Raw genomic sequence first — 24,578 nt, forward strand, 5'->3', positions numbered from 1 at the left:
CTTGTATTTTTGAAGAGCCAAAGAAACATACTGAGATCTTCAGCGTAACGTTTTGTATCCTTAAAAGCTGGCTTACGTTTATTACTAAGGAGTGCATGTGAGGAGTGTGCAGCCCAGCCACAGTCCGCCAGATACTGTGCAGGTCACAGAGCGCATTCTGAGCCCAGAGCCCTTCACCAGCTTAGGCTTCCTCCATGCCCATCACTGTGCATTTTCAGTACCACTAATCAATTTACCTGATTCTTAAGCTTCATCTGATCGAGTCAATAACGTGGGGGTTTTGTGTGTGTTGAGCTATACTCTCGACTCTGTGGACTCATCTATGTGGAAATGGTGGTTCATTTTCCTTTGAAGTAAGTAGTCCTTATTCAGACATGTATACCAGTTTACTTTAACACTGTTGGCAAACATTCAAAGTCTTTTCCAGTTTATTGTTTTGTTTTGTTTTGTTTCTGTGCTTTTCTGTTGATGCTGCTTCTGTTCCTGGGTTGGTGGATCTTAGGATTTGTGAGTAGTCTGCATTGGTAGAAACAAGAAGAGCTTCCTGAAGTGCTTGCTTCCTCCAGCCAGAGCTGACCTAGCTCCAAATCCTTGCCAACAAGAACAGCCTAAAGTTTAATCCATTTCAGCCACATTCTTATCTCATAGTGGCTTAATTTGCATTTCTAATTTGAGTCAGGTTTTTGTGAACATAGCTCTTAAGAAATTCAGTGAACATAGAACATTCTGTAATTCAGCAAGCTCTGTGTGTGTGTGTGTGTGTTTGTGTGTGTGTGTGTGTGTGCGCACACGCATGCACACTGGATTAATCTCTTCCAACTTTATAAAGTTAAATCTCAGCCAGAGTTTCAAGGACTCCTGAAAACTCTCCTATCATGTGCAGGTTTTAGTGTTAAGAGGCCATTTGTCATGGGACTTATACATTATTTACAGATTCTCATAATGGAAGCAGCCATTTGTAAGAGCTACTAGAGCAGTGATCGTCAACCTTCCGAACACTGTGACCCTTTAATACAGTTCCTCTTGTTGTGGTGACCCCCCAGCCATAAAATGACTTCACTGCTATTTGATAACTGTAATTTTGCTACTGTTATGAATCATAATGTAAATATCTGATATGCAGGATATCTGATCTGTCACCCCCACACAGGGGTGACACCCGCAGGTTGAGAAGCACTAGGCTAGAGTACCACCAGGATTAGGAGGTATTTTCTGATACTAGAAGATGGGAGTTATTGACATAAATGTTTCAAGAGTGAGCCATGCAGTGAATTAACTGAATTAAGAATTGAAGAAAATTAATAAATAGAATTTAGAACAGTTAACTGTGAAACAGTATTTGACTAAAAAAAAAAAAAATCCATACATAGTTGTTCTAGTGAACTCTCTGCCATTAATGGGTAGTTACAAACCCAGGGTCAAACAGATGGGCCTAGTTACATTCTGTGGGACCAAACAAAAAGGAATGGGTGTGGGAAGATTTGTAAAGAAGTGTGGCTGGCAAGGCAGAGGGAAGGGGAAGGGGAAGAGAGAGCAGCCATAGTCATTACATACAAGTGTGAGATTGCCAAAGAATAACATTTCCAATAAGAAAATTCTGGCATTTAAGTATTCTTTGTTTTTAAGGAGACTCTAAGGTGGCTAAGAACTTTCTGTAAACAAACTAATCATATACATTGGTAACAAAATCTTCTTGTTGTGGGGCTGGAGAGGTTGCTTGCAGAGAGTGGGATTTAGTCCCCAGCATCTACAAGGTGACTTACAAACATCTGTAACTCCAGTTCCAAGGGATGTGACACCCTCATCTGCCCACCCTGGGCACATGGTACACATACATACCTGCATACATACATACATACATACATACATACATATATACACACACACATATAGGCTAAACATTCGTGCACACAAAATAAACAGCAAATAACTAGAAAAAGAAAAAAAATCTTCCCATCAGAATTTGAGTGTAGACATTTCTGCTAAAGCTTGTATAATAATATTAAATGTGCTTTTCTGTGTATGTTTTCTGGAGCTCTCTGGGAAGATACTCGGTAAAAGCTTGAGCCTTTGCTATAAATGTTAGAAGAAGATAACAGAAGCATGTTTTATGTTGAATCATCTGTCTGTCTGTCTAAAAGACCCACATTGTCTCCATGCAGTGCAGTAACTGTTCTTACTTCACACTCACTGTCCCTGTTTGTTAATAAGAATCTCTGTTTAGCTCTGGGCCTGCAAGGTTCTGAGGGGGTTCTTAAGTTGGTTCTGGGAGGAACTGAGGGAGTGAGTCTAGTCAAAATTTATTGTCTGAAATCCTCAAAGGATCAATAAAAATAGTTTTTAAACTATAGGTCATCTTGTTGTTCTGGGGGGAAGTGCGTTCTGGTCTAGTGAAGAGACGTCCATTTTTGCCTCTGAACACATGAGTGCACAAAAGGGAAGCGAGTATTTGGACTTTTCTCTTTGGCATCACAGCAGGCTTTTCTGTAAAAAGGACTCCAGTCCCCAGAAGTGAGCAGATCTGCTGTCACATCTGAAAATAGATGGCTGACATTATTTACCCCCTGGAGTACCCACAGTTCTGGTATTATAATTTTCTCATGTCCAACTGTTGACGCAGTCCAGATACAGGTAGGAGAGAGAGTATTTCTCCTGGGGGAATCTCAGTGAGAAGGGCAGTTCTGGTTTCTATGGTGACTTGCCCTATGGGGTAGAGTGTCTGCTCTTGGCGGTGGGAGTATACTCTTCTCACTTCATACACCAGTCTTAATCAGTGGCCGAGGTGCTTCCTGGAACTCTCTCTCTTGCCTGTGTGTGAATCATCTGCCGGCTCATGCCCTGAGCGTGAACTCTCTTCCCTTTGGTTCCTGTCCTGCCTTGTGATCTGGGAAACTCCCCTGCCTGGATCCAGTCGAAGTGCACAGAAGTGCACAGCCCGCTGGTCCCTTCTCTCCTTTTGTGGCCACCGGGTCCACACTGTTCTTACTACTTCAGATGACAGCAGCCTCCACATTGTCCTCTCTGCCCCCTTTCTTGCCCTCTTATCTTCTCCACAGTGACAACAAGGCAGATTTTTAATGCATGAGCACACGTCACACCCAGATTTCAATTCATCTGTGACTCTCTTGGCCCTTGCAAGGAAGTGTGAGCCTTGTGCTGTTCACACCCGCATCCAACCTGCCTCCCCCACTGCCCACCTCAGGTTCTTCCTGAGGCTTCTTGGGCTGACCCTTTCACACCTCAGGGCCTTGGAACCCGCTTCCCACCTGTGCCTGCAGAAAGGTAACACTGAGTTCTCCGTAAACAGGCTCAGTAGGACTTTCCGAATGGCTCTCCCACTCCTAAGGGGAGAACAATGGTTCATGGGCTGCAAGCAGCCGCATGTGTATTACCCTTTTGTGTATTCAGGTGACCTCAGTACATTTATCTAAGGGATGTCTTACTTGGCTATTCTTTATAATCATTTTCTCATCATCTTGCTTTCATTTTATAATGCCTTTTATCAGAAAAATAAAAATTTAATTACGATTTCCGCCCTGTGTTCCCCCATTAAAATGTTAATCTTTGAGAGAAAGGTTTGAATGCCTCAGTCACCAAAGTATTAAAAAAAAAATTAAGAGCATGAGGTTATAATATGCAAAGGGTATTTTTTATGATTTACCTTTTCTCCTGCACCTGCTAGCTTCATGTATTCCATTAGTGGGTGTTAACATCAATATATTCACCACCCTTTATTCATGAAAATTTTATCTGAAGACTGAATGTTTGTTTATGAGCCGGGGATCTTGGCACCTATCCTGTTTCCAGAATGCATGCTTAGAGATCTACATGGATAAAGTGATGCAGTCCATATGCCAGCATCCCCATGTGAACACAGCAGGCTACATTCAGATAAATAATCACAGTTACTTTTAGCCTTATTTACCATGAACAAAATCTATGCACAGGGATTGGTTGGATCACAGTGTTGCTTCCCTTTTATGAAATTACAGTTTGTGGTTAGTTGGGCAATGGTCCTACATGTATTTGGTTGCTTGAAGCTGACTAGTTTTTGTTTCCTGGAATTATTTTGACAATACATCTCTTTGAGTTCTTTATGAAATCCCTTGCCTGTTTGTTCTGTAGCCATTCCTGAGCAGCACTTTTCATTACAGAGTAACTGCCCTGCATGTGTATACCAGAGTTCCTTTTTTAAAAGTAGTTGATACTTTTAGTTACTTTGGAAGAATTCACATAGGACATGAACTGTGTTCTGCTTTGGTGTGTTTATTGTCTATAGTCTTCCCTCAATATTACTGTTACCAAGATCGGTGAAGAAACCACGGCTGAGGTAGTAATGTGTTTGTGATCAGAGTTGTGACCATTTAACTTCTGCGGGGGAGGGTTGTCTTCATCCCCTTTGAAGTCAAAGAGAACACCCACAGACATCACCGAGGGCTGGCTGGCTGCAGCTGCTTGCAGCCCATGAACCATTGTTCTCCGCTTAGGAGTGAGAGAGCCATTCGGAAAGTCCTGTTTACTGAGAACTCAGTGTTACCTTTCTGCAGGCACAGGTGGGAAGCAGCTCTGCAGGAAACATCCCCGTGATCTTAGTTACATTGTCTTTCTGGAAGGTACCTAAACTCTTTCGGTGTTTGTGATTCCTGCTGTATGGCCTTTGTTGGTCTTGAATTTGTAATCCATCAGCCTCCAGAGTGCTAAGAGCACATGCAATTATAGCACATGCAATTGTGACTGCTGTCTTAATCGAGTATTTTATTTTTTAATTTTTAAAATTTTGTGTGTGCATGATATGTATATGATTGTGTGTGTATGTGTGTGTCTTTATTTATGTATGTATGTACAGTCATATGTCCCATAGCGTAGAAGTCAAAGGACAACAACCTCAGAAACCAGTCCTTGCCACCTTCCAGCTAGTTCACTTAGGACAGTGTTTATGCTGTGTTATGTAGCTGCCCAGTGAACTTGTGTGGAGCCTCCTGTCTCAGCCTCCCACCCTGGCATGGGAGCAACGGGAATATAGATGCATGGATACGGTGCTTGCTGTGCATGCATGTGTTCTAGCGATCTGAATTCAGGGTCTCAAGCCTGTGTGGCAAACATTCTACCCACCGAGCCATCTCCCTAACGTTAACCTAGAAAGTTGTAGCTCTCTCTTTAAAACTGAATATTCTGGTTCTGTAGGAGGACCAGAAGTCTCAATTAATCTGGACCCCCGAGATCTCTCAAACAGTAGACCGCCAAACAGACAGCATACACCAGCTGATATGAGGCCCCCCAACACACATACAGTAGAGAACTGCAGGGTCTGTGTCCATTCAGAGATGATGCACCGAACCCTCAAGAGACTGGAGGCCCCAGGGAGTTTAGAGGTCAGGAGGGATGGGGGTTGGGAGCGTCCACGTGGAGACGGGGTAGGGTTGGGAGGAGGTGTGGGATGTGGAGCAGTCAGTGTGGATGGGGAGGGGCGGGGAATGGAATATGGAGTGTAAAAAATGAATTACACATAAAATTAAATTAAAATAAATAAATATAAAAACAAAAATAAATAAAATTGTATATTCTCTACCTAAAATTAACCATTGTGTATTTTTTAAAATGTTCTTATCAGATTTTGTCATCGAGTCTATCAGATGAAAATTTAGTTTTGGAATGCTTAAGTCACTTGCCCAAGTTTATACAGTTGGGTGAGGTTTGTGTCAGATCTCCGAAGACTCTGATTCATATAATAGTATGCATTTAGATTATGTCATATTGTATGAGAGTGTAACTTGTGTGTCTGTGCAACTTGCCCCAATTTATGAAGTATCTGTGGTGTGCTAGAGAGTCTGGATGCTAGAATCCTGCCAGTGAGTACAACACAACGGCAATGTTTGCATCTGTAGAGTCAACCTTAGAGAGAAAAGGATATGGTGAAAGTGAGTTAAAAGGAAAGACTGAGTTGACCAAACAACAAAAGCATGCTGTGAGCTGGAGAGGGATGGCCCGTACAAGGGGGTACCTGAGGGCCAGGGAGGCACGCTGAGGACTTCGTGGCTGAGATGATAGTTGAACTCATCACTGAAAGGATTTGTAGAATGAGCCTTGCAGTATCTGGGAATGTTTTGAATGGGGAAAGCCATAGGGTGAGCTGTTCAGATGGCAGCTCCCTTGAGTTATTAGAGACGAGGAGGGGGCCAGTCCCAGTATAGACAGCCCTTTACCATGGTTAGAACAAGGTTTGGGGCAGAGGTTCACAGTGGCAGTGCAGAGGCAGAGGGAGCATGGTCGGAGATGTGTCAGAGATAGTTAAGCTGGCGGATGTGTGCAAGAGAGAGCAGATACAGTGACAGACGGTGGAGTGTGCATTCCGTCAGGTGGTCACGGAAGAGGAAGGTGAGAAGAGGCAGGGCTGATGCCGAGGAGGCACATGAAGTCAGCATGCTAGGGGGAGGTGGACGCACAGGATGGCTGTAAGTGAGGAGCCTGGCACAGCGCTGGAGCTATGGAGGAGGCACAATGGCACACTTGTGTGTTGAAATCAACAGGAATTAAGACAGGAGTCTGGGCAAGCAAGATAAGAGTCAGCCAAGAAATATGGATATCAAAAGAGGCGAGTGTGGCAGAGACACCAGAATATGCCAAGCCACTCTGGATGGAGGAGATGATTTTGGCACTTCCTGCACATTGGTTCTTTCTGGTACCCCAGCCGCCCCCAGACCTCATTTTAGAATTTGCCGCTTCCCTTGTTCCCCCAGTGGCTATCACCTTAACCTTTTTAGTGTTTATTACTTGGCTAGCTCTCCTAGTCCTCTTGTGACCTTCCTTTTCATGTGTAGGATCTTATGTGTAATCAAAGTGCTTCTTCGACATTCTGTGGGGTGAATTTGATTTTCCAGGCAGCAGGTTGGCCTGTGGAAAAGAAAGTGACCATGTCCCCACCCTGCTCAAGAACTTTGTTCTAGTTTGTGCCTATGTCCCGGATGCTTAAGTCCCTCCTCCTTTGCTTCTCAGGATTAGAGGATTTTCCTCAGTCTTGATCACTCTGTCATATATAAGGGTCCCAAGATACTAGACAGCTCTTTCCAAGCTGCCTCTCTCCCTTTAGGGAATACTTTGCCATCCATTTATGTTCAGATCTCCTCTACCCTCCTGCCTTGGCCACTTGCCCAGGACTTTAACTGCCCAGCAAGATCCAGCAAGTCTGGATCTCCCTCTTTCTTCCTCTTCCTCTTTCAGGTTGAAACTTAATTGTGTTGCATGTCTACCTTGAACCTGTGGGCTAAAGACAGTGTATACAATGGTTCCAGAGTGACTTTGTACAGGAAAAATTCATAGCATGCAGCTTTCTGCCGTGTCACTATGTAGATGCTCAAAAGTTTTCAATTTGGAACATTTTTTGTTTTGTTTTGGATTATGGATTACGAGTGCTCCATTCATAGCAAAGTTCTGTGAGTGACATTCACAGCTCTGCTTCCCTTACCTGACTGGGCATTCTCTGTGGTTGCCCACCTGGCTTATTCCTGTTTCTTTCATTCACGGCTACCCAATCTTACAGGATTTTTAATAGCTCTGAAAATATAATCTATACAAAATCTCCAAGTCTCGGCCCCATGCCCCGGTTCTGTGCATCACACATGTGGAGGGGAGGGAGGAAAGGACTCCAAGTCAAGCTTCTGCTGCCTGCTTAAAGAAACCACACGTCTATCGTTAGTGACTCTCATGAGTGGTGTTTTGGCAGTGAGCACAGATCAGAAGTTGGAACAGAGGTAAAGGAGTGTTTGGAAACCATTGCCATAAATACTTGAGTTCATATGGCTTGTCCCCTGCTACCTTCAAGCAGAATGACTGGTGTGTGTGTGTGTGTGTGTGTGTATGTATGTATGTGTGTGTGTGTGTTTGTATGTGTGTGTGTGTGTGTTGTGGCAGGGGGAGGTAAAGAGGAGAGAGAAGCTGGAGATATGATATCATGAGCAATCAGATATCAGGAGCTCTGGGCTACTTCAAGGTGTAGGACAGCCCCGCCCCACTCCAGCCCAGTCCAACTCTGTTGATTTGAAGTTCCACTCTGCAGAGACCAGGACCTCACAGAACAACTCAGCAGTCCACCCGAGAACAGAGCAGCCCGGCAGTGCATGTATTAAAGTGGGGACACAGAGTGTCTTAGTCAGGGTTTCTATTCCTGTACAAACATCATGACCAAAAAGCAAGTTGGGGAGGAAAGGGTTTATTCAGCTTACACTTCCATACTGCTGTTCATCACCAAGGAAGTCAGGACTGGAACTCAAGCAGATCAGGAAGCAGGAGCTGATGCAGATCCATGGAGGGATGTTCTTTACTGGCTTGCTTCCCCTGGCTTGCTTAGCCTGCTCTCTTATAGAACCCAAAACTACCAGCCCCGAGATGGTCCCATCCACAAGGGGCCTTTCCCCCTTGATCACTAATTGAGAAAATGCCTTACAGTTGTATCTCATGGAGGCATTTCCTCAACTGAAGCTCCTTTCTCTGTGATAACTCCAGCTGTGTCAAGTTGACACAAAACTAGCCAGTACAATTGACCCCTTGTCAACTTGACTCACAATCACATCACTGGTAAGCTTCAACCCTTAATTTCTTATTCATCCCCAAGATCTAAATAACTTTAAAAGTCCCACAGTCTTTACATATTAAAAGTCAATCCCTTTAAAATGTCCAATATCTTTTAAAATCCAAAGTCTTTTTACAATTAAAAGTCTCTTAACTGTGGGCTCCACTAAAATAGTTTCTTCCTTCAAGAGGGAAAATATCAGGGCACAGTCACAATTAAAAGCAAAAATCAATCTCTAACCATCCAATGTCTGGGACACAACTCACAATCTTCTGGGCTCCTCCAAGGGCTTGGGTCACTTCTCTAGCCATGCCCTTTGTAGCACATACGTCGTCTTCTAGGCTCCAGATGCCTGTACTCCACTGCTGCTACTCTTGGTGGTCATCTTATGGTATTGGCATCTCCAAAACACTGCATGACCCCTTCAGTCCTAGGCCATCAATTGCAACTGAGGCTGCACCTTCACCAATGGCCTTCCATAGTCTCTCACAGTGCCGAGCCTCAGCTGCTCTGCGTGAATGGCCTTCCATAGTCTCTCACAGTGCCGAGCCTCAGCTGCTCTGCATGACCCCTTCATGCCTTCAAAACCAGTACCACCTGGGTGACTCTTACACATTACCAAGTCCCGCTGCAGCAGGAGTACAACCTTGGCTATCTCTGGAACACAGCCTCTTTGTGCTTTCAGAAAACACTTCCCAGAAGATGTCACCTCAACGATGCTTGTCTCTTCTTAATCACCGCTAATTTCTTAGCTCCAGCTAACCAGCATCAATAGTCCCAGTAATGCAAAAGTTTCACTTTAGTAGTTCTGGTATCTTGTTAATCACAGCAGATTCCTCACCCCAGCTAACCAAAACCACAGAATCTTCCCAATCAGAATAGCAATGGCCCTGAAAAGAGTCTTTAATTTTCCCTCTGAAATTTACAAGCCAGACCTCCATCTTCTGCACTGTTCTCAACATTATCTTCCAAGCTCCTACACAACATCTGACAGAGCTCTTAACAATTAATGGATCTTCAAGCCCAAAGTTCCAAAGTCCTTCCACAGTCCTCCCCAAAACATGGTCAGGTTGTCACAGGAATACCCCACTATGCTGGTACCAATTTGTCTTAGTCAGGGTTTCTATTCCTGCACAAACATCATGACCAAAAAGCAAGTTGGGGAGGAAAGGGTTTATTCAGCTTACACTTCCATACTGCTGTTCATCACCAAGGAAGTCAGGACTGGAACTCAAGCAGGGCAGGAAGCAGGAGCTGATGCAGAGGCCATGGAGGGATGTTCTTTACTGGCTTGCTTCCCCTGGCTTGCTTAGCCTGCTGTCTTATAGAACCCAAAACTACCAGCCCCGAGATGGTCCCACCCACAAGGGGCCTTTCCCCCTTGATCACTAATTGAGAAAATGCCTTACAGTTGGATCTCATGGAGGCATTTCCTCAACTGAAGCTCCTTTCTCTGTGATAACTCCAGCTGTGTCAAGTTGACACAAACTAGCCGGTACACAGAGCATCCCTAATAAGAGGCACTGCCTGTCTTGTTCCGCTCACCTGGAAATCCAGTCGAAGAGGGCACTTTTCTGTGCGTTATGGTTAAGAACAGAACTACCCTCTATTATTCTAGTGTAGCAGTAAGCTGCTACTTTGGTGACTTAATGCTGATGAGAAACCTAGACATGTTCTAGACCCAATTGCTTTACAGACAAAGGGTGATCTGTCTGGGCAGCAGAGTGCTGGCAGCTAGGGACTGGGCCATCTCTCTCCACTCCCCCAGAAAATGGTCTCTATAGTGTACTCAGGGCTTGAATTGTCCCAGAAGATAAACTCTTTTCTGCTGAAGTCACAAGACAGGACAAGAGATAAAACACTTCAAAAAGAGGCCACTGTTTTCAGCAGCTGGTTTTGTGGTCTCCAGAAGACTTTTCTATTTGAAGCCAGAGTACAGTTTTATTGATATTAAATAGGCCAAGTTCACTTGACTTTTTCCCTTAAGGCTAACAGGACTTTAAGTGAGCATTCCCTGTTCTCTGCACCTCATGCTCCACACTGAGTCTGCTTTCGGCTCCCAAACTTACTAGTACTTGTTATGCATCATTCTAGAGGACCCAGGCCACTTCCAGAGTCCTTTCTTTCAAATATTCTAAACTACTCTGTAACTCAGGAAGGAACTGATAGGTGAGGGAAGATTCAAGTCTTTAAACATTCAACCTTTGTCTCCTCCTGTTTCAATCTTGTCTCTAGTATGCAGCTGCAATGTCCATGCCACTGGTAGGCACTAGCCGAGTCTTGGCTCTTCTAATTAAGATGTAACTCTCGTGCTATCGTTATCATTACTGCCGACTCAGGCAGTACATTGTAGACTGTTGTCTTAGTTAAGGTAAGCATTGCTGTGACAAAACACCATGACCAAAGGCAGCTCGGAGAAGAAAGGCTGTATTGATTTACATGTCCTGGGTCACCGTCCATTTTGGAAAGCCAAGGTAGAAACTCAAACCAGGCGGGAACCCGCAGGCTGGAGCTGATGGAGAGGCCGTGGAGGAGCGCTGTTTACTGGCTTTCTCCTCATGACTTGCTCAGCCTGCTTTCATATGGAGCACAGGACCAACTAGCACATTAAATACTGTTGCACCATGTGCTTGCATACAGCCTGAACTTATGAAGGCATTTTCTCAATCGAGAGTCCCTCTTCCCAAGTCCTTCTAGGTTGTGTCAAATTGATATGAAACTAGCGAGGACATTGCTACTACTGAATTCTTCTTAAACATGAGTCACAACAGTTTATAAGGATATTCTTACTGTTTACTCGTAAGAGAAAAAAACAAACTGCTTGCTTCTGTTTGCCCATTTGATGGCTTACACTGTCCCCAGTTCAAGCCACTTCCCGCTAAGTTAATGACAACTGGGAATTAGGTGGTTTCTGTGTGAGAGACTGTCAGGCAGCTGTGGCTGGAGCAGTGCTGTAAATGCAGAGTAAGCAGCAGGAAGTGGAATCGAGTTTCCAAGCCTGGCTGACTCAGTGCCCTTGCTGGCGTCCTTTCCTGGTAGGCACTGACTTGCTTGTCCTCTGGGAGTGAAGCCTGAGTCGGAGCACTAGCATCGCACCAGGGTCTCACCAGTCGTTTTATCTCTGACACACTGCCACTCTGTTATTGCAGATTCAGTGACAGAAAATTTTTCTGCTAAAAGATGGTAGCGAATTCTTCCTTTGGCTGTTTGGGAAGTTAATTGAAGGTGCTTTATGTGGGCTAGGGCCGGTTCTGTGCTCCCCAACGGCCTGATGCACTCACTTGTCAAACATTTGCAAGAATTCCACAGTCCCTGAGCTGCAACTCTATATAGGCCCCATCCAGTGTACCTGCAATCCTATGACTAAAAAGTACATACACTATTCATGCCCCAGTCCACTAGAGGGCAGCATACACACACTTACTTAGCAGGAAAAGACTGCAAAAACTAACTTTTTGATGGAAGAGAAAGCCCTTTGGGGTGGATGTGTTGAAAATACTGTCATATTTTTGTTAAAAATTATATTTCATAAATCCCCATCCCTGAAGTTAATGATGCAACAGTAAAAGTTGGCCAATGATAGCGAAAGCAGCTTATGTATTTCATTCTCATAGAAGTCTTGACTTACGCTTTCCTCTGTGTAGTAAATTAGAAATTTCTAGAATTCCTTTTGAAAGTTGAAAAGTATTAGTTAATATTTATGCATCATGTTTTTCTTTAGTTGAAGTTCTTCCAGTTGAAATAGAATATGACTGTCCTGTGAGCTCAGAACACCTTCCAGACTATAAACTGAAATGGAGCCCAGCAGGGATGGGGCAGATTATCAAAGAGTGACTGTAATCCAGCTCCTAGCTTACAGTAAGGACTTAGAATAACCTGCTCAAGCCTGACTTCTCAAGCCCTGGTAACACACACCTTCTGAAACTACAGGAACCCAGCTTGGCGCTCAGGCAGCATCTGTGGAAAGGCAGCAGCACTGTTGAGTATTTATTCCAAGCAGACATAGTTACCTAGGAGTTCTTAGCACCTCAGGGCTGAGTGGGCTTTCGAATTCAGAGTTTAGTAATATTTAATAATTCACAGCAGGGATAAGTCAGCTTTTTCATTAAAGCCTCAAATAGCAAATACTTTGGAGGCAATGCAGGAGTTCCTGTAAACCCCTCACCTTGTGGTTTGTGTTTAATCTGTATTTAATACCCGTAATGGTACAGCTCCAGATCCTGGCCTCATCAGGCCATGGATGGCCTTGGTACAGGGTGGTAGTGATGGTGATACGTAAAGTCATGTCTCTAGAAGTTTGTTAGGTTCACAGCACCTTAGGGAACAATAGCAGGCCAGTTTCACCTGCATGGAGCGGGCTTCAGCACCCCGTACTCAGAGTGCTGGGTGCACACGGCCTCCACCTAGCCTCTTTCCATAGCTTCTTGACTTTTGTCCCTGTTGGTCACACACTCAAAACATGAAATCACCTTTTTCAGTGTGCTACCACACTGAAAGAATAACTGTTTTGAAAGCCAGGAAATCACTCTTTTAGTCCTAGCACCTTTATTAAATAGAGTTTCTTAGACTTCAGTTACTCCCTGTGGCTGTCAACATCTTTGTAAAATGGGGTTGACTCAATTTCGATAGATGGATGGGGAGGTGGATGGATGGATGGATAGATAGATAGATAGATGGATAGATAGATAGATAGATAGATAGATAGAAATGGACTTGGTAATTTCAGATTTATGTATCCCTAGCCCTTTATCCAATACTCAGTGATTTATTTGATCTTCAAGTACACACCTACTCGAGTAAAAGAACATTGCAGAAATGATATTCATGTCCAAAACCTCCTACTGTGTCTGGCCCTCAGTAGATGGCCAGTAATTACTGAATGGGTGAATTAATTACAATTGAGCACTTAGCTACTTTAAACTCACCTTCTGCTTTGGCCTTATGTTTTATAAATGCATGCAATTTATTATATAAATGTTTTATCTCTCTAGGGCTTTAAAAAAAGTTGTTGTGCTATAGAGAGATCTACTGAATGTCAGCAATAACAGTATGGTAAATCTTGTGTGCACAACAATGGATACAGAATAGTTCTGGTCCTTGGCTGTGAAGGGCTTACTTTCTGCTTGTAGTGTCTAGTGGGTAAACTGGTCATTTAACTCTGTTTCTAAGTATGGAATTAGAAATCCAAGTCTCCAAAGTGACAGCACACAGCCAGACAAGGCCAGTAGCTTAGCAAAGCATAAATGAGAGATGGTCAGAGGGGACTTCAGTATCTCCTAACCAGGTGGGTAGCCAATGGACAGGGCATGGTCATCAATCTGGTTGGGCCAGGGGATACGCATAGTGTGTTCTGGCTCTCAATTGCTATTGATAGCCTCGAGAAGTCACCAGTCTCAACGGGTACCCCAGCCTTTGTGCACTCTGCCATAGCCACGTAAAAACTCTAGAAAAGGAGGCTCAAAGGCCTCCTCCTCTCTCCGAAGCCTCTCTTGCTTTCTCCTTAATTTCTTACTTGTCTGTTTTCTCTTTAATAAAGTGAGTTTCCATTTCGCATACTCCCAGGAGTGTATATCTTCAGTCTACATCAGAATAAGGCAAGGAGCAGTCTTTGGTGACCACAGTGTCTGAACCCCTGGGTCCTTGGTCCCACTGGGCTGTGAAAGGTCTCATCACGTGAAGTCAGTGTATCACTGCCAGTTTTACAAGTCCAGACTGGTTGTCTTGTAGATAATCCCACTGTCTAGATTGGTCCAGTTCTTCCTCATGATTTTAAACTCAGGTGAAACATTTTGGAAGTAAACTATGTAAGGACTGTAGGGACTTTTCATCCACACCGTGCCATACACTTCCTAATGCCACTTTGTCCCATGTTGGCGCTGACTTTGAGTTTTTAATCAATGGAAACATTGTCTCTTAAACATTGTCTCCCAGGAATACCTTGAGATTTTGACATATTTTAATTAACTGTCCCTTGCAAATTGAATCGGGGTTAATAACAGAGGCGGAAAGTAAATCCTCGAACTTGGAGGAAAGGTTCTAACAGCTTATTTATTCATAACAGCAATAACCAAGTAAATGGCGAAATGGGACCTCACTCGTGTACACACACACACACACACACACACACACACGCAACATGCTTTCTATGGTTTGGTGTTCATAGTTATCCAGGGCCGTGGGCACGGTCCGGGTCCGCAGCAGCAGGTAGCTTTGCAGCGCCAGGAAAGTGCCTTCTGGGGCCATGTGTTCCTTACACCGTCTCTTGTCGGTTCTCTCACAGATGACTGAACATAATTTTTCTAATTCTGATATGCATTTCTCATCTAAAGCTGTATCGTGTGCTTTATATTAAAACAAAATATATGATTTCCACAGCTATTTATTGTTCAATAACTTTTATGCCAGTAGACTCAAGTACATTTTCTATGTATTACTTATATCACAGTCCTTGTAGCATAGGAAAGAGACGGCCATTTTGGGTCATGAGCGCAGTTTCACAGGTCAACTTTCCACACGGTTTGCTCTTGGAAAAATCAGTCTGTCAATTAGACATTAATAAACCATTTACTTTTTCTTTCTTTTTTTCCAGATATTGTTATTATCCCCACAGTTTTGTTTTTCTTTCTTTTACTCATGTAATTACCTAATTGATTCTAGTGTAGCATTTTATGTGGCTATAGCTTTTATAACAGTTATTCGTTAATTTCTTATTATGATAGCCGTGGAAATACAAAGGACTCTGAATCAACTTGGAACACCTCAAGACTCACCGGAACTGAGGCAACAGCTGTAAGTCATTGTTTCCTACGACAGAGAGAAGAGCAGCCATGCAGACTTCTCTGCTGCATCCGTAGTGGCTTTCTATTGGAAACATTGATGGAAATGTAGTGAGCTTTCTCTGGTACCAGTGCCCTGCTATATGAAACTTGGCTGATCTAGTGTACACAGGTGGTAGGTTTCTCCTTTAAGAATCTGGCTCACTCTATCAAGGCAAAATTATGTATTTTACATTCCTATTAGTTTTAAAATAGATTTTCGGTGGCTTTTGAAGATTTGGACTTAGAGCTTCATATATATATATGATTTATTTCTTGCTTTTTTGTTGGTTTCAACCCAGTATATGTTCAATGTTATGAACTATCCTCCTCAAACAAAACAGAACTAAACCAGAAAATGTGCACAGTGAGAACTTCAGAAAGCAAGTAGCAGCTGCTTAGCGTGTGTGCAAAGTGAAGCAGTGCACATATGGCAGCTCATGACGGCAACTCCAGGGCCGTAGCTGAGAGGTGGAGTAAGTTCCAGACCAGCCTGTGCTACTCGGCAAGACTTTGTCTCACAATTTCCAGTCATGCATGCATGGTCACATACACATGTACACACTCATGCATACACACACTAAACATCATGAACATATTGCAATTCACTAAAACAAAAGTACAAAAAGATATGAAAAGTTATGCCAAAACTCACGGTTTTTAGAAGTACCATTTGAAGTATTTGTAGTTACCTGTGGTTTATATTTTATTTTTCTATAATAAAAGAGATGCTTTTAAATCATAGTTACTACACCGTCACTCATTGAAATACAATTCAATGCAAGTTCGTAATAAGTAGCGACATTATTTTGGTAGAATTAATGCTGGAAGTTCTGAATTCGCAGACATGATCATGCAGGTTCCCTTTTGAGAACTTTGAGAGTTAGGAAAGCCTGTCTAAGCAGGGGCATGTGCTGTGTAGAGCTGTGAGCTGGTTCTTAGTTTCCTCACTAGCTCTATATAGACATCTCCATCTGAGCACTTTGTTACTGTGAGTCCCACTGACTGTCCACGTGTGCAGTAAGAAGTGTACAGGGGAGGCCTGGTGTCATTTCTAAGCATTCCTCTAATTCAAGATTATATTGTTGAATATTCAGTTTTTTATTGAAATTTGTATATTTTTCTCTGTATCTAGGAAAACTCAGGTATAGGTTTAATTTACCCCCTTTTTTTGTATTCAGATCTATTTATAAGGAAGTCCTGTTAGGTTTCCCACTTCACGTTTAACTACTGGCTAGTCTGTACTACTGGCCTTCCCTTCCATATTTGTAAGTGTTTGAGAGTGTAAGTGTTCACATAAGGAAATACGGCCTGCATATATACCTCAGGCCTGAGGACTGGACAAAGACAAATAGTCTTTCCTTCTCGGATGTCCTCCCAGAGGAGACACAGATAACAGCTGTCCATACTTTCAGTCCCTTGGATATAAAGGAACAGCCAGCCAGCGCTATCCTGAGCACAGCCCTTCTCACTCCAGCCCTCTACATGTATAGCTGATGACGTTGACTGATAGGTAACACCAATTCGTATTCATTTCTCTAGGCTTGGGTACTCTGGGTGAATGAAGACCCTCCTATGTCATATTTCTTAGTATCTTCCAAAACCTAGAACCTAAAGATTTGGTTTAGCAGAAGAACTTGACAGCCAGTTCAAAAAACTATGAGTACTTTTACAGTTTGTTGTTGAAATAAATACTTCGACGAAACTAGCTTTTCTGCAACCATTTACCAGGGTTGGTACAGGTGGTGTAGAGCTTTTCTTTGGCTATACACACCTTTGCTTTCTGATTTTGCTTTATTATTATTATTATTATTATTATTATTATTATTATTATTATTTTCCCTTTTCACTTTAGGCAGCAGAAGCAGCAGTATACTAACCAACTTGCGAAAGAAACCGATAAGTACATTAAAGAGTTTGGCTCTCTGCCCACCACCCCCAGTGAGCAGGTATGCAGTTTCAGGTGTGAGTCTTGATGTACTGGATGTGAGAGAAATTAAATGCATGGTCGGATCTTTGAACTGGGATTCTACAAAGGAAGTGAGGCAGCCAAAAAAATGATTGTATTTGAGATTAGTTACAGTACACAAAACTATATTTAGTGGTTCAGGTAGTATCATGTGCTTCCATAAAGCAGAAATTATTTCCATGTCGTTGCCCTGACCCATAATTAAGTGTACGCTGAGAAAATGCCTCCTGTGTAATTGCTTCCTGGCTTTGCAGGACTGCTCCCCCACTCTCCTACCCCTCACCCCCACCTTCCCCACCCTCACCCCCACCTCCGCACCCCCACCCAAGCATGCACACACTCACGATGCTCCTGGGAACACAGTTATCTGCTTGCTTACTTACTACAAGTTATGAGGTATAGGTTTTATTTTCCTAAAAATGGTATTACTTAAAATTAACCTTAACACCACAACCGACTTATCAGCAGCTAAGAAAGCCTAAGGCAGAGGTCCTGCAGAGTTGGCCTTCTGTCTTACGATCAAAATACAAGTGCCAGGAAATGTGCGTGAGAGGCCATCCGAGGGTTACTGTGGCTGGAGAGTGAGTGACAGTTTTCAGGGCCCAATGGAGTCAGACAGTGAAGCAAGCACTGTGGGTTCTAGCAAGCTTCTCAGGCTGATTTACTTCCGCCACGCTTCTCTCTCGTCCGTCTAGCGTCAGAGAAAGATACAGAAAGACCGATTAGTGGCAGAGTTCACCACATCGCTGACAAACTTCCAGAAGGCCCAGAGGCAGGCTGCTGAGAGAGAGAAAGAGTTCGTTGCTCGAGTGCGAGCCAGCTCCAGGGTATCGGTAGGTACTGAGAATGGCTGAAAGCACGGTTCTCGCAGCATCCCGATGTGTGATGTCGTAGAGCCCGGTAGCGCTCTTAAATCTGTGACTGTTTTTAATGATCTCTCCTTGGGTTTTAAGAAGCCCATTGTTGTGTATTAAGTGTATTGTTGTGTATTGCTGTCGTTACCCCTCATGCAACAGTAGCAGAGCACAGACTCCATAAACACAGAAAACCCTGGAACGGATCAGGGAATGGATGCTCTAATGTGGACTTGAGTTAATCCAGTTTTAAGTCTCTCAGGAGTTGCCACTAGTTGATGTTTCATTCTTTAATGCTCAGGTCCCACAATGACATTAAGTATGAGCTGAATGGTAATTATTATTTGGGGCCTTGTAAATAGTGAATCAGTGAATTCCCTCCTTGTCAGCCTAAGATATTATTTTGACATTGCATTTGCAGTTGACCTTGAAAATTAGAACAAGGACTTAGTTTCCCCTGCTCCCATTGCACATGTGTGCATACACCCATATGTATTCACACACACACATGTATACCCATATATGCATACACGTGCACACACCCATACATATGCTCAAATACACACACCCAAATATATGTACATGTACATACACATGCTCACATGCACATATATACACCCAAATGTATGCACATGCACATAGGTATGCACACACTTGTATGCACACACACCTGAACACATATATAAAACACAGATAGGCTGTCTTCAGGGAAAATGTGAGTGTTTTGTTACTTTTTCTTATTCTTGCTTTCTTTCTGTCCTCCAACTAAATTATTCAGGGTGGTTTTCCTGAAGACAGCTCAAAAGAAAAGAATCTTGTATCCTGGGAAAGGTAAGAAATAAGAAAACTGCCTTGTAAATCAAACATAACTTTTGAGGTTTTACATATTATAGTCCATGATGCAGAATGAAACCTTTTATTATAGCATGAGTAGTCTATTATTTATAAGTGAAATAGTAGATTTGTGGAAATGTAAATATTTATAAACTATTTATTATGTAATATATAAATAGATCCTGTTAATAAACTTATTTTCTTACTTTTAAGAACAAAATATTCTTATATGAATTTACCAAGTATGACTTTTAATAAGTAAATCAAAAGCAATATAAGCTGAAACCATGAGTAGAATGAAAATAGAGTAAATTTGGATAAAATGTCTATTTATACCTAGAAGTTTTTCTTTATTTATTGAGGCTTTTTGGAGATGGGATCTCACTGTGTTATCCCGGCTAGCCTGGGATTCACCATGTAGCCAGGACTGGTGTTAAGTTCCTTACCCAATGAGAACTGGGATTATAGGCACGTACCACCATGGCTACTTATTTTAGCACCTTTATAAATGAACAATATTCTGATCTTAAAGATCAAACTATCCAGTTTTCGTAAGAGTGTCTTTAGTAAGTAAGTTTTATTTCTGTTTGTTTTTATAGCCAAACACAGCCTCAAGTGCAGGTCCAAGATGAAGAAATCACAGAGGATGACCTCCGACTCATTCATGAGAGAGAGTCTTCAATCAGGCAGCTGGAAGTAAGCCTTAGAAGGCCGTGCCAGTTCACATACCTGGAGAACGCTAGAGAAGAAAACTCTATAAACATCTGGCAGTTTGGTGAAGTTTCTAGTGTAGAATTTAGAATAACTCCTGTGTAAGAAATGATGCTGTTGGTACTAGAATGAGAAGAAGCCATTCCTCCCACATTGTTAATCACCCAGAGTTCTCTTTAGTATTGAGAAAGCTCCACTCTAGAAATAAATGCCCTCCTAAAGAGCCTGGGCAGCATCCTGAAATATATCCACACCATCCCTCCACGAGGGGGACTTTGGCAGTAGCATTAAGAGAACTGTAATTTTCTTAGTGTGTCTACCACCTCACAGAGATGAAGGATTAGTTAAATTGTAGTTCTGTTGAACTGACCCTGCTCCTAAAAGTGGGCTAGTGATAGCTACCAGTGACTATAGTTGACCGACGGTCTTCCATGTGACAAGGCACCGTGATAACTGAATTTGTTTATTCCTTCCTCACAAAAGCTCTTTAAACTTACTAAATATGTCATTATCATTGACATTTTACAGATGGGGAAGCTAAGGCCATGATAGATATACAAACATCCTTACACACTTGCAAAAAAGAGTCTTTAGTCAGGGAATAGGTATATATTGAGGAAAATAAAGTTACAATTTCTTTATCCAGTAAATTTGTAATCTGTTTACACATTAATGATATTTATAGTTTCACTATGATCTACTAGATATTCAAATTTATTAATACAAGGCTTTAAATTTATACAGGTTTTATTCATTGTAATTGTCAAGCTGATGGGTAGATTTTTATTGAAATACAGGAATATACATATTCTTCTAGCCAAGTATTGATTATGACAAGAGAAATTGTCAGGTCGACCTTAGCACTGCATGGCCTTCCTCAGTTTCTGTCACTTGAGGTAGTGGATGTCACAGATTTACTTTGGACAACTAGAAGCCATCCAGAGGATGTTAGGTTAGAATTGTTTACAGTAGTGTATTTTTCAGATATTCCTAAAATGTATATATTACTTCTAAATGCATGCTTATATATGTGTGAGGGTGTAAATTTGTTTGTTTCTTTTCTTTTGAATTTCCCCATTGGAGGAATGGGGGCCATGTTTCTAACAATACATAATAATGTGTGTGTTTTTTTGTCTTAGGCTGATATTATGGACATTAATGAAATATTTAAAGACTTGGGGATGATGATTCATGAACAAGGCGATATGATTGGTATGTACGGCTGCTGTGGCCTGTGAGGTGGGAGTAAGCGACCTGCAGTTCACCTGCAGCAGCTTTCTCCATCAAGAGTACCCTCTTGCTTTCCGTTTCTGTAGTCTGCAGCTGGCAGGCTGCTACCCTTGCCTCTGTTCGCATTCCTGCTGATGGAAGGACGCTCTGCTTGCTTCAGAAGCTCTGAGTGTAGTCAGTGGCTCCTCATGGTGGAACATAAGGCCCCACGTGGCATCGCAACCTACTTCCAGTGCTGGCTTTTCATTTTTATCCAAATAGGACTGGAGGATCTCATGATATTTGTAATTGTGTGTGCACTGTCTTGTTTTGTGGGAAATAGCTATTTTCCTGGTCATTTGTTCTACCAATTACCAAATAGTTTTTGATAGATTAATATAGCTCATTTAGGTGCTAAAGGATTGAGACCTGTGGCATTAAAGCTTTAGGTTTGGAATGTGACTGTGGAAGTGTGTAATAGATGAGATCATTAAAAAGTAAAAGTATGGGAGCTGGAGGGAGAGTGCAGTGGGTAAGAGCTCTTGTTGTGTAAGCTGAGGCTGAGATCAGACACCTGGGAAAAGAGAGCTGGCCGTGGCAACACGTGTTCCTAACCCCAGAACTATCAAGTGCCAAGACTAGATCTTTGAGGTTTGTTCCTTGCCTGGCATCAGGTCCACAGAGACCATGTCTCAAAGGAATAAAGTAGAGAGTAGTGAATCAGGACACCTGGCATCCTCCTGTGGCCTCTGTGCACACAGATGCAGGTACCCAAATAACACATGTGCACATACACCACACATACATATGCCATAGTCATACATATTTGCACATCCACAGTGCATACATGTGCATGTACACAACTTGCACACACACACACACACACACACACACACACACACACACACACACACACACACTATGGTAGGGCTGGAGAGATGCCTCAGTTAATAAAACAGGTTGATACACAAGCTATGAGGACCTGAGTTCAGATCTCTAGCATCTCCATAAAAAGACTGAGTGTGGGCACATGCTACCCTCGGCCTAATCGGAGAACTGAAGAGGCAGAAGCACAGGTATCCCTGGAGCTCACTAGCCGATTAGTCTCGCTGAATTAATGAGCTCTAGATTCAGTGAGAGGCTCGGTGTCAAAAAGTAGTGAGGAAGACATCTAAGGAAGACACCTGATGTCAACTTCAACCTCCACACGCGTGTTTACAAGTATGTGCACATCAGACATGTGTGGTCAGTTTATAGAAAGACCAAGGTGTAGTTAGAAGGTTCTGCTACTGCAGAATGCAGACACCAGCTCTGACACCTAGAGAAGTGTAGAAAAGACCATCGCTGCGTCAGGAGCCAAGATAGCCAAGAAATGAAGAAGCCATGAGATCTTTGAGTGTCTGCTGCAGAGGAAGGATTGATTGGCAACTGTGACACAGTGGCCTTTGAGAGTCTGCAGGGAGGAGGAAGAGATGAGATCTCTGGTCCTGTAAACCAGTGTCAGTTCTACCCTCAGGTTAGAACAGAGTGGAAAGGAGGGCTGCAAAGGCCTGTGGGCCCTGGGTGAGGTTTACACCTCTCTGTAGCTAGAAGAAGGAAGAAACCAGAATGCTACCAGATTCTTACAGTGAAGTTGACCACTGCACCACGCAAAGTAGGTAGCACACTGCATGTATGTGAATGACTGGAGGGAAGCTGCCCTTACAGAAATACACACAAAGCCGACAGACCCCTAGGACTGGCAGGACATTTTGATTAAATCAACATAGGAAGGACCAAGGTTGAGTGGGCTCATCCATTGCTCTTGGGGAGACGCCATTTTTGAGAAGCTGAGGTGGGTTTTTTTCGATGTGATGATGAAAGCCTTTGGGACTGGGCAGAAGGGGCTCAGTTTGTTTTGCACTTTGATCTTGAGACAGTGAAACCTCTGTGGTTAGAAAGCGGCAGGTGCTTGTGCTGCCGCTGATTCAGTAGCTGCAAAGTGACAGGACTGTGTTGTGTCCAGGTAGAACTGGAGAAGGTCTATATATTCGTATATTGGTTGGGTTGTGTCTTTTCCTTAAATGTCTGCTGCATGAAGTTTAGTGATTTATTACCAGAGCATCAAATGTGTTTAACAGTGCTGTGTGCGTGCATTTTATTTTAAAGACAGCATAGAAGCCAATGTAGAAAGTGCGGAAGTTCACGTTCAACAGGCAAACCAGCAGCTGTCAAGAGCGGCAGACTATCAGGTAACATGAACAGTAATACAGTTCCTTATCACTTGGAGTTTTGACTTAAGATACAAGTATATAACCAGTTTGAAGTAGCTGTGTATGCTACTGTTAGAATTATGTGGAAAGTTAGTAGTGGCAGTGGTCAGAAACAAGCCAGTCAATTTGAACTGCCAGTCAGTCTGTTTTCTCAGGGTGATCCACAGAGATAGAAAGTCATGAAGCTTGCAAGAGATTACTACTACAGGCTTTACTTCTTGTGGGGGTTCCTGCAAGCATCGTAGCTGGTAAGGAAGCTATATGGATAAGCTAAAAGTGGAACTTGAGTCAGCACGACATGGCCATGGCTGATGCTGGGTCAAAAACTTCTGCAGTCTGACACCAAGCAATGTGTTCTTCATATATTTAGATACAGTAAAAATGGACAGCATTTGGATAAAAGTGATTCCTTGGACAGTTATCTCAACAGAGCTTTAGGCGTGGCTACACTGAAGAGCATCTCTTTAGCAAAGCACGTGTGACCTTTACATGAATAAGCATGGGTTCTCTTGACAGATGAGCAGAGCTCAGGACAAGGGCCTAGGGAGGGAGGGTTTAATGAGCATAAAGATGGATTCTATGGACTGAGGTACAATGCTCGGGATTCTGGAGGATTCAATGAGGGCTGGCTTTACAGAATAGCAGAGATCACTAGGTATTGACACATACGATCCCAGATGTATGGATGGCAACCAGTGCCCGTGTCTTTCATTGGAAAACAAATCCACGCGTTTAAGAATTCTAGTGTTCCTCTGCATCCATGATGGTTTATGATGTGACAGCACATGGAGAGACCTCTTGAGTGGTCTGTTCCCCTCCATTTCCCTTCCTTCCCTGTGACTTTTCTTTTTTAAATGGTTTTTCAAAACAGTATCTACACAGCCCTGGCTCTCCTGGAACTCACCATGTAGACCATGCTAGCATCAAACTCAGAAACCTATCTGCCCCGGTTGCCCAAGTGCAGGCATTAAAGGGGTGCCTCACCATCACCCAGCCCACTTTCTCTTTCCTCTTGCCAGGCTGACGTAACAAAGGTCCTCACACTAGAAATGTCTCTTCAAAGTCTCTGAAACTACATTATCTGGGAGTGTCATTAATCACTGCATAGTATGTCAACATGTAGCAGACCCTTCAGTCGATACAAATTTATTTCTCAAGGGAATGTCATTAATGTGTGGAGACTCTATATATCTGTGAAGTATGAGTCATGCTTCAGGTACTATACAGATGTTACGGCTGTGAATTACTAATGATTGCACGGTGTGCAGACCTTTGCTCAGTAAGAGCAAGGTTAGACTCTTTTGAAGATTCTGAACATCATAACACATCATTTGATTCCCCTCTAAAAACATCGGATTTTGTTGTCCT

General features: G+C 42.8%; 1 protein-coding gene across 3 annotated transcripts in view; it reads left to right on the top strand.

Moving 5' to 3' along the window:
- Nucleotides 1-24,578, top strand: part of Stx7 (syntaxin 7) — a 39,673-nt gene that overhangs the window by 12,592 nt on the left and 2,503 nt on the right. For all 3 annotated transcript variants that reach the window (NM_001358563.1, XM_006512801.4, NM_016797.5), the window contains exons 3-9: nucleotides 15,286-15,355; nucleotides 17,237-17,330; nucleotides 18,046-18,183; nucleotides 18,983-19,035; nucleotides 19,638-19,734; nucleotides 20,889-20,961; nucleotides 23,107-23,189. In NM_001358563.1, the coding sequence (NP_001345492.1) occupies nucleotides 15,286-15,355; nucleotides 17,237-17,330; nucleotides 18,046-18,183; nucleotides 18,983-19,035; nucleotides 19,638-19,734; nucleotides 20,889-20,961; nucleotides 23,107-23,189 (608 nt within the window). The remainder of the gene's footprint in view (nucleotides 1-15,285; nucleotides 15,356-17,236; nucleotides 17,331-18,045; nucleotides 18,184-18,982; nucleotides 19,036-19,637; nucleotides 19,735-20,888; nucleotides 20,962-23,106; nucleotides 23,190-24,578) is intronic.

The sequence above is a fragment of the Mus musculus genome, chromosome 10 (assembly GCF_000001635.26).
Source record: "Mus musculus strain C57BL/6J chromosome 10, GRCm38.p6 C57BL/6J".
Lineage (NCBI taxonomy): Eukaryota > Metazoa > Chordata > Mammalia > Rodentia > Muridae > Mus > Mus musculus.